Source organism: Scyliorhinus canicula, chromosome 3 (genome assembly GCF_902713615.1).
Source record: "Scyliorhinus canicula chromosome 3, sScyCan1.1, whole genome shotgun sequence".
Classification (NCBI taxonomy): domain Eukaryota; kingdom Metazoa; phylum Chordata; class Chondrichthyes; order Carcharhiniformes; family Scyliorhinidae; genus Scyliorhinus; species Scyliorhinus canicula.
Window position 1 is genome coordinate 169,958,459 of NC_052148.1, and position 14,499 is coordinate 169,972,957.

At 46.7% G+C, this 14,499-nt stretch overlaps 1 protein-coding gene across 7 annotated transcripts in view; it reads right to left on the reverse strand.

The window, feature by feature from the left end:
- LOC119963117 (AF4/FMR2 family member 1-like) overlaps positions 1-14,499 on the reverse strand; it is a 210,477-nt gene that overhangs the window by 36,064 nt on the left and 159,914 nt on the right. For all 7 annotated transcript variants that reach the window (XM_038791729.1, XM_038791733.1, XM_038791728.1 and 4 more), the window contains exon 11: positions 11,387-12,574. In XM_038791729.1, the coding sequence (XP_038647657.1) occupies positions 11,387-12,574 (1,188 nt within the window). The remainder of the gene's footprint in view (positions 1-11,386; positions 12,575-14,499) is intronic.

Here is a 14,499-nt window from a genome sequence, read left to right on the forward strand (position 1 = left end):
GGAGGGGGCAGCATGGAAACGGATGGAGATGGCGTCCTGTGGAGGCACGAGCCTGAAGGCACTGGTAACGGCACCGTTGCCGCTCCCTCCAACAAGGTACACTACGAGCCTGGTGGTGGCGGCTACCCTCAAAATTTAGGGGCAGTTGAGGCGACACAGAGGGGAAGTGGGGGGGCTCGGTGGAGGCCCCGCTGCGGGGGAACCACCGGTTTGTCCCAGGGAACATTGATGACGGGTTCCTGGGGTGGCACAGGGTGGGCATAAGGAAGTTGGGAGACCTGTTCATTGACGGGAGGTTTGCGAGCCTGGGTGAGCTGGAGGAGAAGTTTGAGCTCGTCCCGGGGAATATGTTCAGGTACCTTCAGGTCAAGGCGTTTGCTCGGCGGCAGGTGGAGGGGTTCCCTTTGCTGCCCCCGCGGGGGGTAAGGGTTAGGGTGCTTTCGGGGGTGTGGGTCGGGGATGGGAAGGTGTCTGACATCTACCAGGTGATGCAGGAGGTGGAGGAGGCGTCGGTAGAGGAGCTGAAGGCTAAGTGGGAAGTGGAACTGGGGGAGCAGATTGAGGAAGGGACATGGGCGAACGCCCTGGAGAGGGTGAACTCCTCCTCTTCATGTGCGAGGCTTAGCCTCATCCAGTTCAAGGAACTGCACAGGGCTCATATGTCCGGGACGAGGATGAGCAGGTTTTTTGGGGGTGAGGACAGGTGCATTAGGTGTTCGGGGAGCCCAGCGAACCATGCCCATATGTTTTGGGCATGCCCGGCACTGGGAGAATTCTGGCAGGGGGTGGCGAGGACGGTGTCGAGGGTGGTAAGGTCCAGGGTCAAGCCAGGCTGGGGACTTGCGATATTTGGGGTTGGGGTGGAGCCGGGAGTGCAGGAGGCGAAAGAGGCCGGTGTTTTGGCATTGCGTCCCTAGTAGCCCGGCGGAGGATCTTGTTGCAATGGAAAGATGCGAGACCCCCAAGCGTGGAGACCTGGATCATTGACATGGCGAGATTCATTTTTTTTTAATATAATTTTTATTGGAATTTTTTACAGAAAATATAAAACATAACGACAAACAATGAAATGCAACAAAATAACCCATAATAACTGTGATATCCCCAGACCGTATCGACGCATGTATCACATCCCCCCAGACATGGCGGGATTCATTAAGCTGCAGAAGGTCAAATTCGCCCTGAGGGGGTCGGTACAAGGGTTCTTTAGGCGGTGGCAGCCTTTCCTCGAATTTCTGGCTCAACGATAGGGAACTAGGTCAGCAGCAACCCGGGGTGGGGGGGGAATTGTTTATGTTAATTTAATTTATTTTAAAATTATTTTGTTGTTCATTGGGTTGGGGGGGGGGTTTGTTATATGCGTTGTTACAGGACCGGGGGGTGTTTATTATCGTTATTATTATTGTTCTGTTGTTATACATTTTCCAAAATTTCAATAAAAATTATTTTAAATAGGTTTCGTCTGTCAGCTCACCCCTGCCCCTCCACCCCAATCACACTCCCCATTCCCTTGTCCACCCACCCCCATTAACCATCCCAACCCAATTCCCATCCCTCCCACCTATTTTCCCCTTCCACACCCCCAGCCCCACCCTCATTCCCCTCCCTCCCATTTCACTCTCCCATGTTCCACCCTCACAGGGTCTGTGTAACATCATCCCTAGGTATGTTGGTTCTGTCAGTGGGTCACAATACAAGGCAGGAGAGTGATAATAACCCCTGCTGTGACACAAGATCTAGTGTTCTTCAGTTTATGCCAAGGTCTGACTCCTGTCTTTCTGCTGACACACCCACCAGCTACACGGTCTGTATCAGGGTCTCCTGCTGTAAGAACACGGTGACCGTGGGTTGGGGGGGGGGGGAGAACAGAGGGCAGCTGGGGTGAGTGAGCAGGCTGACCCGCTGTGAAGGGTAACATGACAGCGGCTTCACATATATCAGATGTAACATGTTTTAATAGTGAACATTCAAAACCTCCATTCTCACCAGCTACAGATGATGCCACCCCCCATCGCTCACACAGTGATCCTCAATCTTCTTCATCTTCTGTGCCATACCGTTACGTCTAGGCGTATACCCAGAGTGTACATCAGAGGAGGAGGCAGTCTGCTGCGCCTTACGCCGCATGGACTTTGATGCCCTTGTCAGGCATCGTTTGGGAGGCCTGGAGTCGGAGGTGCTGACCAACTTATCGGTGTTACTGGCATCGCCGTGCCATCTTGTTCTGCACGCTGACCTTGAGACACACCAATGTCAGGAGGGGGGGTGGGAGTTTCAGATCAGTTGGAGACTGCTATCATCTCCCTGCTAGCAGGCTCAGAGTCAGCCTCCAGCGCTCCCTCCTCCCAGATGGTGCCCGTAGGGCCCTTGGGAGCCCCCATGGGACAGAGAGGCAGCTGGAGTGAGCTCCAGAGGCCTCTGCGCCATCCGGCTCTGCCGGTCCTGGCAACTCCCCTATAGTGATGATGCCCTCAGCAATGCTCCTCAGTGACTGGACCACGCTCTGCAATGTCCACCTGCGTCTGGACATGTCCCTCAACAACTGATCATGATGTTGAGGTCCTCATCGTTGGTCGACGGTGACTGAGCCATGTTTTCGATACCACCACTCTCAACGCTGTCGTCATGCTCCAGGCTTTCCACTGTGGTTGCCACCCTAGCTTGTTGGCCTCGGTGCCTTGCATTGCCAGCACCTTCTTCTGTACCCATAAATCTTTGTGTCTCCTTCAATTGGCTATGCAGTGGCCGGACTGTCGCTAACATCCCCTCTGAATCTCACGGCCGTGCCCTAGCATCTGCATCAGCTCCGGGATACCTTGTCCAGAGGCTCAGCATCTGACTGGGACTTTGCTGGGTCCTGGAATCCAGCAGATCTCCAACTGCTGACTCCCTTCGATGTTCCTACCCGCACCTGATGTGGATCAGCAACTGTGTTGTTAGGGGAAGATGAGATCAGGGTATTGAACTTGATGATCAGCCATGACCATAATGAATGGTGGAGCAGGCTAGAGGGGCCGAATGGGCTCCTCCTGCTTCAATTTTCTATACATGCTTGTGTGCGGTGCTCACCAGATTGTGCCTCAGAAGCCTGTCCACTAATGTCGCCCACTGAGGTGTCTGTTTCTGTGCTGAATGAAGGTGGGAATGATAGTTGTGATGCGTCAATGGTGGTCTCCTTGGAGCTGTCCTCCGAGGTGTTCTTTTGGTTGGCGGGGCCCCATCAGGTGGAGATCCTGCGACAGAATGGTCAGTGAGAGGAAAGGATCATTTTGTCTGACATGAACTTGAGACAGGGCATCTGGGCGAAGGGCCAATGGATCTTCACTTCTGCGGCGCAGGCCAACCTCACAGTCGGTGACTGCTCTCTCCTTGGCCAACTCCGTGATCTCCAGGGCCCGTTCCTCAAAGGGGTGCGGACTCTGATGTCCTGAATCCCGCCAGTTATGTGCCAACCTCTCCTGCAGGGGCACAGAGGGGGCTTTGTGTGCTGCATGCTTGGGCAGGGCGGGGGGGGGGGGAGCTGTCAGCCTCCAACTAGTCCCGGGGGGGGGGGGGGGGGGGGGGGGGGGGGGGGGGGGTACCAGAGGTCGGTGGGTGACAAGCGGGATTGATGCTCTGGGGTCAGTGTTCACTTACCCTTGTGGCCCTGTGGAGGTCATTGGTCTCCTTCCGACATTGGACAGCGGTCCTCCTGCCCAAACTGACGGCTGCTGCCACTGCCTCCCAGGACAGCCAGTTCTGCCATAAAGCTCATGGGGGAATATTTTCAGCACTAAGTGCCATTAAATATGAACTGCTGCCTCACTGGCTCCGCTGTCGGGAAGCACCCAGGAAGCCATGCCCGGCATGACACTTGGAACTTCTCCTGTTAAATCACGCCCTATATTTCTGTACCTTCACCGTCACTGGGTCAACATTCTGGAATTTCCTCAGCACAGTGAATCATTACACCATATGGAATACAGCTGTTCAAGGCAGAAGCGCCCCACCACATTCCCAGGGGCAGTTAGGGATGGGTGCCGAATGTTGGCTTAGCCAGCAGCATCCACATGCTGTGAAAGAATGAATTTTAAAAAAATGTTCTTCTGCAAACCTATTGATAAAATAACTGCACAATATGCCACAATGTATTAACCTCAAATTTCAAAACAGTTCCGTTGATGCCTTGTCTTGTGGCACCCAGCAATTCGAAATAATCACACTTTTAAACTCTATTGTGTCCAGTGAGTCCACACGGGAGGCTGAAAGAAACGGTTTGTTTATTGAGCAAGAAACCGTTTACATGTTGTACACAGGTCCCGGCTGGGACTTCTCTGTTTGGTTTCCACTTGGGCCAAGCTTTCATACATAGTGGCCATGGCTCAGCTGATGGAGCTCCCGCCCCCTCGGCGGGGAACCTTATACTCAATGAGACTCACGGGGAGACTAATTGGTCCAACTGGATAGTTCTCGTGCGGGTTATGACAAACTCAATTACTGGAGCTTCATGGCATGTGTTTCCTAGATCACAACATGTGCTGCGGACTGATAACACTGTTATTTGCAAACCCAAAGTGTCGTGCAGCAGTGAGTGATGTGACACCCTGGATACTTATGTATACAGACGCTAGAACATATAGTTCCTAAATCATATTGGAATATTATTGCAATAAACAGTTGGTAAAGACATACCAAAATTAATAATGATAAAATTCAGACCGGTGATCGTGGTAAGGAAAGAGGGGGCAAGGATTGTCACTTTGGATGTTGAAAGAGTGTTTATTGGTCTTCTGTGCAATTCCTCATTTTACCTAAAAGTCTTCCATTCACTTACTGTCCCTGGTTGCACAAAAAAGACTGCAACTTTAGGAAGATGATGAAGCCTTCTGGTATGTATGGAAAAGTATCCAAGCAAGACCTGTCAAATTGGAAGAGATCAGTCTTCACGGGGGAAGACACCAGAACTCCAGGAGCATCAGGGGGCAGAGGTGAGTGCAGTGGCCTTCACTAAGGAGAAGGTTCTGGGGAAAATGAAAGGTCTGATGGAGGATAAATCACCTGGACCGGATGTATTACACCCCAGGGTTCTAAAGGAGATAGAGCTGAGGAGATTGTGGAGGCATTGGTGATTATCTTTCAGGAATCACTGGAGGCAGGGTGGGTCCCAGAGGACTGGAAAATGGCTAATGTAGCACCTTTGTTTAAGAAGGGAGGGAGGTAGAAGAGGGGAAATGATAGGCCGGTTAGCCTGACTTTGGTCATTGGTAAGATTTTAGAGTCCATTATTAAAGGTGAGATTGCGGTGTACTTGGAAGCGCATGATAAAATAGGGCTGAGTCAGCACAGCTTCGTCAAGGGGAGGCCATGTCTGACAAATCTGAGTTCTTTGAGGAAGCAACTGGAAGTTAGACAAAGGAGAACCAATGGGCATGATTTATTTAGAATTCCAGAAGGCCTTTGACAAGATGCCGCCGAGGACGCTGTTAAATAAGTTAAGAGCCCATGGTATTCAGGGTAAGGTACTGGCATAGATAGAGGATTGGCTGACTGGCAGAAGGCAGAGAGTGGGGATAAAGGGTTTTTTTTCAGGATGGCAGCCGGTGACTAGTGGTGCACCTCAGGGGTCAGTGCTGGGACCACAACTTTTCACAATATACATTAATGATCTGGAAGAAGGTACTGAAGGCATTGCTGCTACTTTTGCAGGTGGTACAAAGATATGCAGAGGGACAGGTAGTATTGCGGAAGCAGGGGAGGCTGCAGAAGGACTTTGACAGGCTAGGAGAGTGGGCAAAGGAGTGGTAGATAGAATACAATGTAGAAAAGTGAGAGATTATGCACTTCGGAAGGAGGAAAGGAGGCAAAGTGTATTTTCTAAATGGGGAAATGCTTAGGAAATCAGAAGAACAAAGGGACTTAGGAGTCCTTGTTCAAGATTCTCATAAGGTTAATGTGCAGGTTCAGTCAGCAGTTAGGAAGGCAAATGCAATGTTAGCAATCATGTTGAGAGTGCTAGAATATAAGAGTAGGGATGTACTTTTGAGGCTGAATAAGGGTCTGGTCAGACCCCATTTGGAGTATTGTGAACAATTTTGGGCCCTATATCTAAGGAAGGATGTGCTAGCCTGGGAAAGGGTCCACAGGAGGTTCACAAGAATGATCCTTGGAATCCTTGGAATTAAGAGCTTGTTGTATGATGAACGGTTGAGGACTCTGGGTCTGTACTAGTTGGAGTTTAGAAGAAAGAAGGGGTATCTTATTGAAACTTACAGGACACTGCATAGCCTGGATAGACTGGACATGGAGAGGATGTTTCCACTGGCAGGAAAAACTAGAACCAGAGGGCACAATCTCAGACTAAAGGGACAATCCTTTAAAATAGAGATGAGGAGGAATGTCTTTAGCCAGAGAGTGGTAAATCTGTGGAACTCTTTGCCGCAGAAGGCTGTGGAGGCCAAATCACAGTGCCTTTATGACAGAGACAGATAGATTCTTGAATAATAAGGGGTTATGGAAAGAAGGCAGAAGAAACGGGATGAGAAAAATATCAGCCATGATTGAATGGCGGAGCAGACTCAATGGGCCAAGTGGTCCATTCTGCTTCTATGTTTTTGTTCTTCTAGATGGAGAGAGGTTGGGGGGGGGGGGGGGGGGGAAGAGAGAAGAAGAGGGGCAGGGGAATGTACTCTTACCAACTAGCAGTGTATATCACAGGGAGAAAAAGGGTAGAAAGACAAAGTGTCTTGTCCACACTTCAAAACAATACCTCCCACAAAACTGTACATATTCCTTAGCCAAGGTAAAACATTTGACCCTATTAATCAAACAATTAACAGCAACTCAGGAAAGAGCTAGGACAAAGGATAGATTCAAAACATTTATGTGTGTTCAAACAACTCTCCAATTGCAGCATTTGCTAAGTAATCCAATCCCCATCTTTTATGTGCACATTACAGAATCATTGCTGCAGCTAACAACGTAGCCAATGGGTAGTTTAAGTAACACAGGTCAAACAGATCATGATAAATGGGAACAGAATGCTGACAAAACTTTGGTAGAAGCAGGCAGAGTCGAGGAAATGGATGGTGGGAAAGTTGATAGACAAGATGTGCTAGAAAGACTCAACAGGTTTAAAAGGGGACAAGCCACTTGATTTGGGTGCCTTGTATTCAAGGTTCCTAAAGGAAGTCGGGGTGGAGATGTGGCACTAATTTGTCATAATCTTCCATTCTGCCCTAGATATAGGGAAGTGCCAGATGATAGGAGAGCAGAAAATGTGAAACCCTTACTAAAAAATGGGTTTTTGATTATTTTGGTGTATTAACTAGAGACCAGTCAGTTTAACCAGTGGTTGGTAAGGATTAAGAAACATGTCACTGAATGGTGGAACAGCTCAAGGGTCGAATGTCCTACTTCAGTCCAATGTTTAATAATCATGAAAAATCACCAGGCAAGTGGAGAGGCTTGAATTCAGAATAATGGATTTGTAAACATCAAGAAGTACTCCAATGATCTAACTGAATTTTTTGAAGTAGCAGAGAAGGTGGATGAATGAAAAGCAATGCAAATTGCCTGTATTGATTTGAAGAAAACGTTGGATAAAGTACCACAAAGAAGGCTGGCTAACACAACTGAAGTTTGTGGAATTGGAAGATCAGTGTCAGCTTGGATGAAAGGATTACCTTTACGACAGAAAACAGCGAGTTGTGATAAATAGTTATTTTTCAGACTGGGCATAGTCGACAGTCGTGTTCTCCAAGGGCCAGTGTTATGACCACTGCTTTTCTTTTGCAATATATAAATGACTTGGATGTTGGAATACAGAATAAAACTTCAAAATTGGCCAATGATACAAATCTTGGCAGTGTGGCAGACAGTAAGGATGATACCTATGGACTGCAGCAAAGATGATCATAGAATCACAGAATCCCTATAGTGCAGAAGGAGGCCATTCAGTCCGTCGGGTCTGCACCAACCCTCTGAAGTGCACCCTATCTATGCCCATTTTCGCGCCCTATCCCCATAACCTACCTAACCTGCGCACTAAGGGGAAATTTAGCATGGCCAATCCACCTAACTTGCACTTCTTTGGAATGAAAGGTGAAACCGGGGCAAATGAGGAACCCACGCAGTCAGGGAGCGCAAATTCGACATAGTCACCCACGGCTGGAATTGAACCCGGTCCCTGGTGCTGTGAGTCAGCAGTGTGACCCACTGTGTCACTGTACTGCCACAAACGATAAGATTAGCAGAATGCGCAGACAAGTGGCAGATGGAATTTCATACAGAAAAGCGTGAAGAGATACATTTTGAGAAAGTAATAGGGAGATGTAATATAGACCATAAAACGCAGGAGCAGAAGTAGGTCATTCAGTTCATTGAGTGGCAGAGTTCTAAAAGGGAAGAGGGACATGAGAAATTATGCGCATAGATCCTTGGACATATTGCGAGAGTGGTCAGCAAAGCATACGGGATCTTGGGTTTATAAATAGTGGTACTGGGTACAAAAGCAGGGAACTTACACTGAACCTTTATACGGTTGTGGCTAGACCTCAACTAGATAAATGCATCCAGTTCTGACACCACAATTTAGGAAGGATGGGAGGATCTTTGAAAAGGTGTGGGGGAAATTTACCAGCATACTCTTAGGAATGAGAGATTTTAACTACACGAGATTGGGTTGGTGAAGCTGACGTTGTTCTCCTTGGAGAAATGCAGGTTGCAGGGAGATGTGGTTTAAATGGTTATGACAGGTTTGGATAAGGTAGACAAAGAAAAGCTGTTCCCGTTAGCTGATTGTACAAGGACTAGGGGAACAGAGATTTATGGTTTTGGGCAAGAGTTATATAGGGGAATGCGATGAAGAACCAAAAAAAAAAAAACGCAACAAGTGGTAATGGCATTTGGGGCAGCACAATAGCACAATGGTTAGCACAGCTGCTTCAAAGCTCCAGGGTCCGAGGTTCGATTCCCGGCTTGGGTCACTGTCTGTGCGGAGTCTGCACGTTCTCCCAGTGTATGCGTGGGTTTCCTCCGGGGGTTCCGGTTTCCTCCCACAGTCCAAAGATGTGCAGGTTAGTGGATTGGCCATGATAAATTGCCCTTAGTGTCCAAAAAGGTTGGGTGGGGTTACTGGGATAGGGTGGAAGTGTGGGCTTAAGTGGGGTGCTCTTTCCAGGGACCAGTGCAGACTCAATGGGCCAAATGGCCTCCTTCTGCACTGTAAATTCTATGATTCTATGACCTACGATAATAGTGGAAGCACAGGCAAACCTGGATTACAGGAATGGAGGGGGGATGGCGTGCAGTTGACTGGGTTGTTCTGCAGCGCAAGGATGGACTCAACGGGTGTTAGCTTAGCAAGTTGATCATCAAATCAGCAAATGGATGGAGACTCAGAGGTAGAGCTCGGCATTCTGCATGGATTGTGACTCTTTTTGGTAAAATAGAGAACCTAAACTTCCAGTTATTGAGAATAAACAACGGATAATGGATGGAAAGGACCACCTGGTATTTCACAGATATGTTCCGCAAATATTGTATAGAACGTTTATGAAATGTGTTGGATTCCTCTGGCTGTAAGGTTTCCCAGACTCCTTAGCAGAATAAAACCAATTTGGATAAAATGTTTCACTTTACATACAGGCCACGAAGGAAATGGTCTTGCACCAAGCTGTACAAAATATGCAGGCTCCTTCCTTTGCAACACAATACAGGACAAATGTAAAAGCACTTAGCCATGAGTGCAATGCCCAAAATGAATGGCTGCAAACTCCATCAGGTTTTCCCTATTTACCTTGGTTTGGAACCAAGGCCTACTGCAGATCGTTTAAACATCAAAATTCTAGCTCCACAAATTAAAATTTCTGTGGAAATTGCAGCTCATGAAACGATAGGCATCCAATGACATGTTTAGTAGACCCCTATTTTATATTCAAAATGTCATGGACTGCCACCCCACCCCCCCTCCCCACCCCCAGTGCTTTCAATGCAAAGTTCTGCAGCTCTAATTTCCATCCTACAAAGTGCACATGATTTATGGTAAGGGGCAGGAGATTTAGAGGGGATTTGAGGAAAACATTCTCACATAGAAGGTGGTGGAGTTCTGGAGCTCACATTTAAGAAGCATTTAGATGGGCAGCACGGTGGTGCAGTAGCTAGCACTGCTGTCTCATGACGAGAGGTTCCAGGTTCGATCTCGGCTCCGTGTCACTGTTTGTGTGGAGTTTGCACATTCTCCCTGTGTCTGCGTGGGTTTCGACCCCACAACCCAAAGATGTGCAGGCTAGGTAGATTGGCCACGCTAAGTTGCTCCTTAATTGGAAAAAATTAATTGGGCACTCTAAATTTATTTCAAAAAAGCATTTAGATTAGGACTTGAAACACCACTATATAAAAGGCTACGGGCCAAGTGCTGGAAAATAGGATTAGAATAGAATCATAGCGCTGAGGTCCCAGGTCTGGTCACTGTCCATGTGGAGTTTGCACATTCATCCCGTTTTGCGAGGGTTTCGCTCCCACAAAGCAAAGATATGCAGGGTAGGTGGATTGGCCACGCTAAATTGCCCTTAATTGTAAAAAATTAATTAGGTACTCTAAATTTATATTAAAGAAAAGAATAGAATCATAGAATCCCCTACAGTGCAGGAGGACTTTTGGCCCATCAAGTCTGCACCAACCCTCCAAAAGATCACCCTACACAGGCCCACTTCCCACCCTAACCCTGTAACCCATTAGTGATCATGGCCAACCCACCTAACCTGCACTTCTTTGGACTGAGGGGGGAAACTGGAGGACCCGGAGGAAACCCGCGCAGATATGGGGAGAACATGCAAACGCCACACAGCCATCTAAGGCCAGAATTTGTGTCGCTAGCGCTGTGAGGCTGCAGTGCTAACCACTGGCCAGCCTAGATATAATGGGCTGAAGGGCCTCTTTTGTGGTGTAAATGCCCCGACTCATTTGGGTTCCTGTTGAAGTTATTCTGCTGAGAGGTGCCCACACATACTGTGCCTTCTCCTGTGAAGAAACACCTTGGTGGCACAGGGAGCTCCTGGCCCGGCAAACACGCATGGCATGGGTGGCTCCAGCACTGTAGCTCATCCTACTCCAGCACCAGGCTACCTATGTAGGCGGATTTCATTGGAGAAGGGTACATCAATACCACAGTTAAATTTGGCACTCCAAATCCAAGTCCCTGATTCAGCTTGGAAACCAAAATGTAAATAAGGTCATACTATCTAAGGAAATTAGTAACATGAAAAACCTCTCGGCAACAATGGAAGAATGTTACTTCCTCTCCTGTCACAAATGCTTCTTCTATCTGATTGTCATGCCTGGTCAAAGGATGCATAGGAATTAGTAGGTTTTTTTGATATGGAAAAAGAGCAAGAAAAGAAAAACTTACCATGTGCTTCCTCTTGACCTTGCTCTCCTGCAATTCTTCCCGATTCTTCTGGCCAGCACATTCCATAATGCAGCTCTTGGATTGTTGCCGTTCTTTGCTACACGATGATGGGATTCTTGACAGCAAACTAAGATCGATTTTTACTACTAACGGCCAGTGAACTTTGGTCTCGCTAACTGGGGGCAGCCAATCCTCAACACGGCTGGCAGGCAAAGCCTGATCTGTGAAGACATAGTCATTTACCTGATTGACTGGTTTACTCAATTTAGTCCTATTTTCCTTTGGGGTGGCTTTACTGGTGCTACTGCGGTTTTCTTCTTTTACCTTACCAGCAGGTTTATTAATGTTGGAGCGAATTTCCTCCCTAACCTGACTGTCGGACTTCTCAATGCTGGTCCGTGTTTCCTCCCTAACCTCATTAGCAGGATGAAGGAGGGTAGTCCTGTTTACCTCTTTGGCGTCCATGACAGGTTTGCGAATATTAGACTTGTTTACATTCTTGACTTCAGTGGCAGCAGATTTACGGAAGGTAGTCCTGCTTTCCTCCCTGGCTGGTTTATGGATATCAGCCCCATTTTCAACATATAGCTGTTTCTGAGGTACAGAGGCTGCAGGAGGCAAACTACAACATGAAGATGGCTCATCTGTGTTGGAAAGTTGATCTGTGGACAAAGAGTCTCGATCTATAAATTGCTTGGATTTGGGAGCATTCTGGATGAGACCCTTGTGCTTTTTCCTTTCAGATGAAATCCTGGCTGAAGAGTCAGATTGCCTTTTCTCACTAGGTCGGTGTCCAACTTTTATTTTTACTTTTGCCTGCCCCGTGGAAGGTTGGTCTTTATCACCGTGTGTGCAAGGTTTACTTTCAACTTTAACTTCGTGGTTTGCTTCAGGCACAAGAGTTTTAACAGGTTTACTTGATTGCTTTTTACTAACAGTTTGCTGCTGAGTGTTGCTGTCATGCAGAGCAGGAGTGTTCTGGTGTTTGCTTCTATTCAGAGATACGTCCCGTGTAGTTTTCTCCGTGCTCGAGCCAGTACACTCATGACCCTCCTTTGTTTCAGCTGCCTGGCTGTCCTGGGAATTGTGCCCATTCAATAACTCACTGTCGCCGTCAGAAGGCATTGGCGGTTGGCTCGGATTTATCCAGTTATTAAGTTGCCATTTGTTTGCTGGTGAAGGGTCAGGCTAAAAAAGAATGCAGAAGATCGATAAATAAGTCAGGTACAATATGCATGTCAAACACCTACAGGCATTTAAAAGAAAAAAAAACACTAAAAATACAATTCAAATGGCAACATTTACAAACTGCTACTGCATTTGTTAGCACTTTCATCTCCTTCATTGTGCCAGAACCTCAAACCAAAGGAAAAATATAGATGATGGACAGTCCACAAGTGCCCATTTCCAAAGCAAGCAAATGGGTTGGATTTGTCATTCCTCCAGCCATGTGTTTCTCGGCGGAACACCGTTCGCTGGCAGTGGGATTCTATCTTCCCGCCACTTGTCCATGGGATTTCCCATTGTAAGCACCCCACCCTGCTGGGAAACATACGGACAGGAGTGCATTGCCAGCGGGAAAACAATCGGAAATTTCTGGCCAATAGTTTGGAGTTTCTCCAATTTTGGTTGCTATTTTATTGGAGTTGCACTAAAACCAAAGTTGAATTGACTTTATTAGTTATTAGTGAAACCCGAAAAGAAATCTTGAAAGGGCGAACAGAAAAAAATACTCTATGCAATGAAGAGAAGTGAACAAAAATCAGAGCAATGCCCTATTTATAGAGGCAAGCCCGAGTCAAACAAATGTATAATCCTGCTCCTGGTTGCCACCATAAATATGAAGCAAATTTCAGAACTTGAGTAATGTGGCTTCAACTCATCATTTTCCAATTGCAGTAAGCAGGAAAACAAGGTTGGAATATCTGCACAATCTTTCAAAAGCAGCTTTATTCCATTATTTAAGCACTATCAAACATTTGCACCAAAAAGGCACCTCGGCACAGTTGTTTTTTTAAACCCTGGTTTTTTTTGCATTGCCATTCCTTAGAGACAAAACTTGGTCTTAAATTAGATGCCTTAATGCCTTAGATGATTTAAGACAGGAATTATTATTTTTTTTTTAAAACTGCGTGCGTACGCATTTAGGAAAGCAATTCCAAAAAAGAATTGGAAACACATTATGAAAACGTGGAGCCAGGCTGAAACAATTATCCTTTGATTTGAACACTTTCCCTCTTTATTGCAAGGAAAGCAAAAATTACATTTATAAAGTGAAAGATTTGACCACCCGTTGGATCTCTAGTAGTATGGCTAACAGAGAGATAGTCCACGTTTTGGGACACGACTGTGACATTTATTTGCTAATTTGATGCACCCTTTAAAGGCCACCATTCTTACTTTAAAAATTCAGGCATTCTTCTGTTAAAGGTAGCCATGATATGGAGATGCTGGGGTTGGTCTGGGGTAGGCACAGTAAGACTCCTTCTGTAAAGGTATTGAGGTGTATGGAACCAGGGCCACAATTGCCTGGCTCCGCCCACCATGGGGGAATGCAGTGGTCCAGCGAAAGATTGATTTCCAGCAGGACCAGACAATCCCACCCCAAGGCGAGTCAATGGAGTTGTTACAGATCAACCATGAACTAATCAGCTGGTGGAACAGGTACAAAGGGCTGAATGGCAAACTCCTGTCCCCATGTTCCGAAATGCAGTTACCCACTTATTGGAAATGTCAGTCTCCTGGACAAAGACTTACTCTGGTTTTCAAAATAATACATTGCTTTGCATCTGGAACAACGTGGAAATGTACTACATGAAAGAGTATCCACTCTTACGTAAAATAATTTCAAAAGGTGTGGTGCAAAGCTGAATTCTGAAAATTAGGCACAAAAAATGAAATTTTACATTCTGCAAACTAAGGAGTCACTTCCCCTTTTGAAAATAGAACTTACCTGCTATAACTAATTCTAGTGCAGTAACTAGTTGTCAAGATGTAAAGTTTCTGCTGCTGAATCAAATTGTTATGTTTCAAGGCAGCTAACTAGTTTTATTCGACAAGGCGTTTTGCTATGTTTTAAAGATTGACCTTCTCACTCATCACGGTAGCACTGT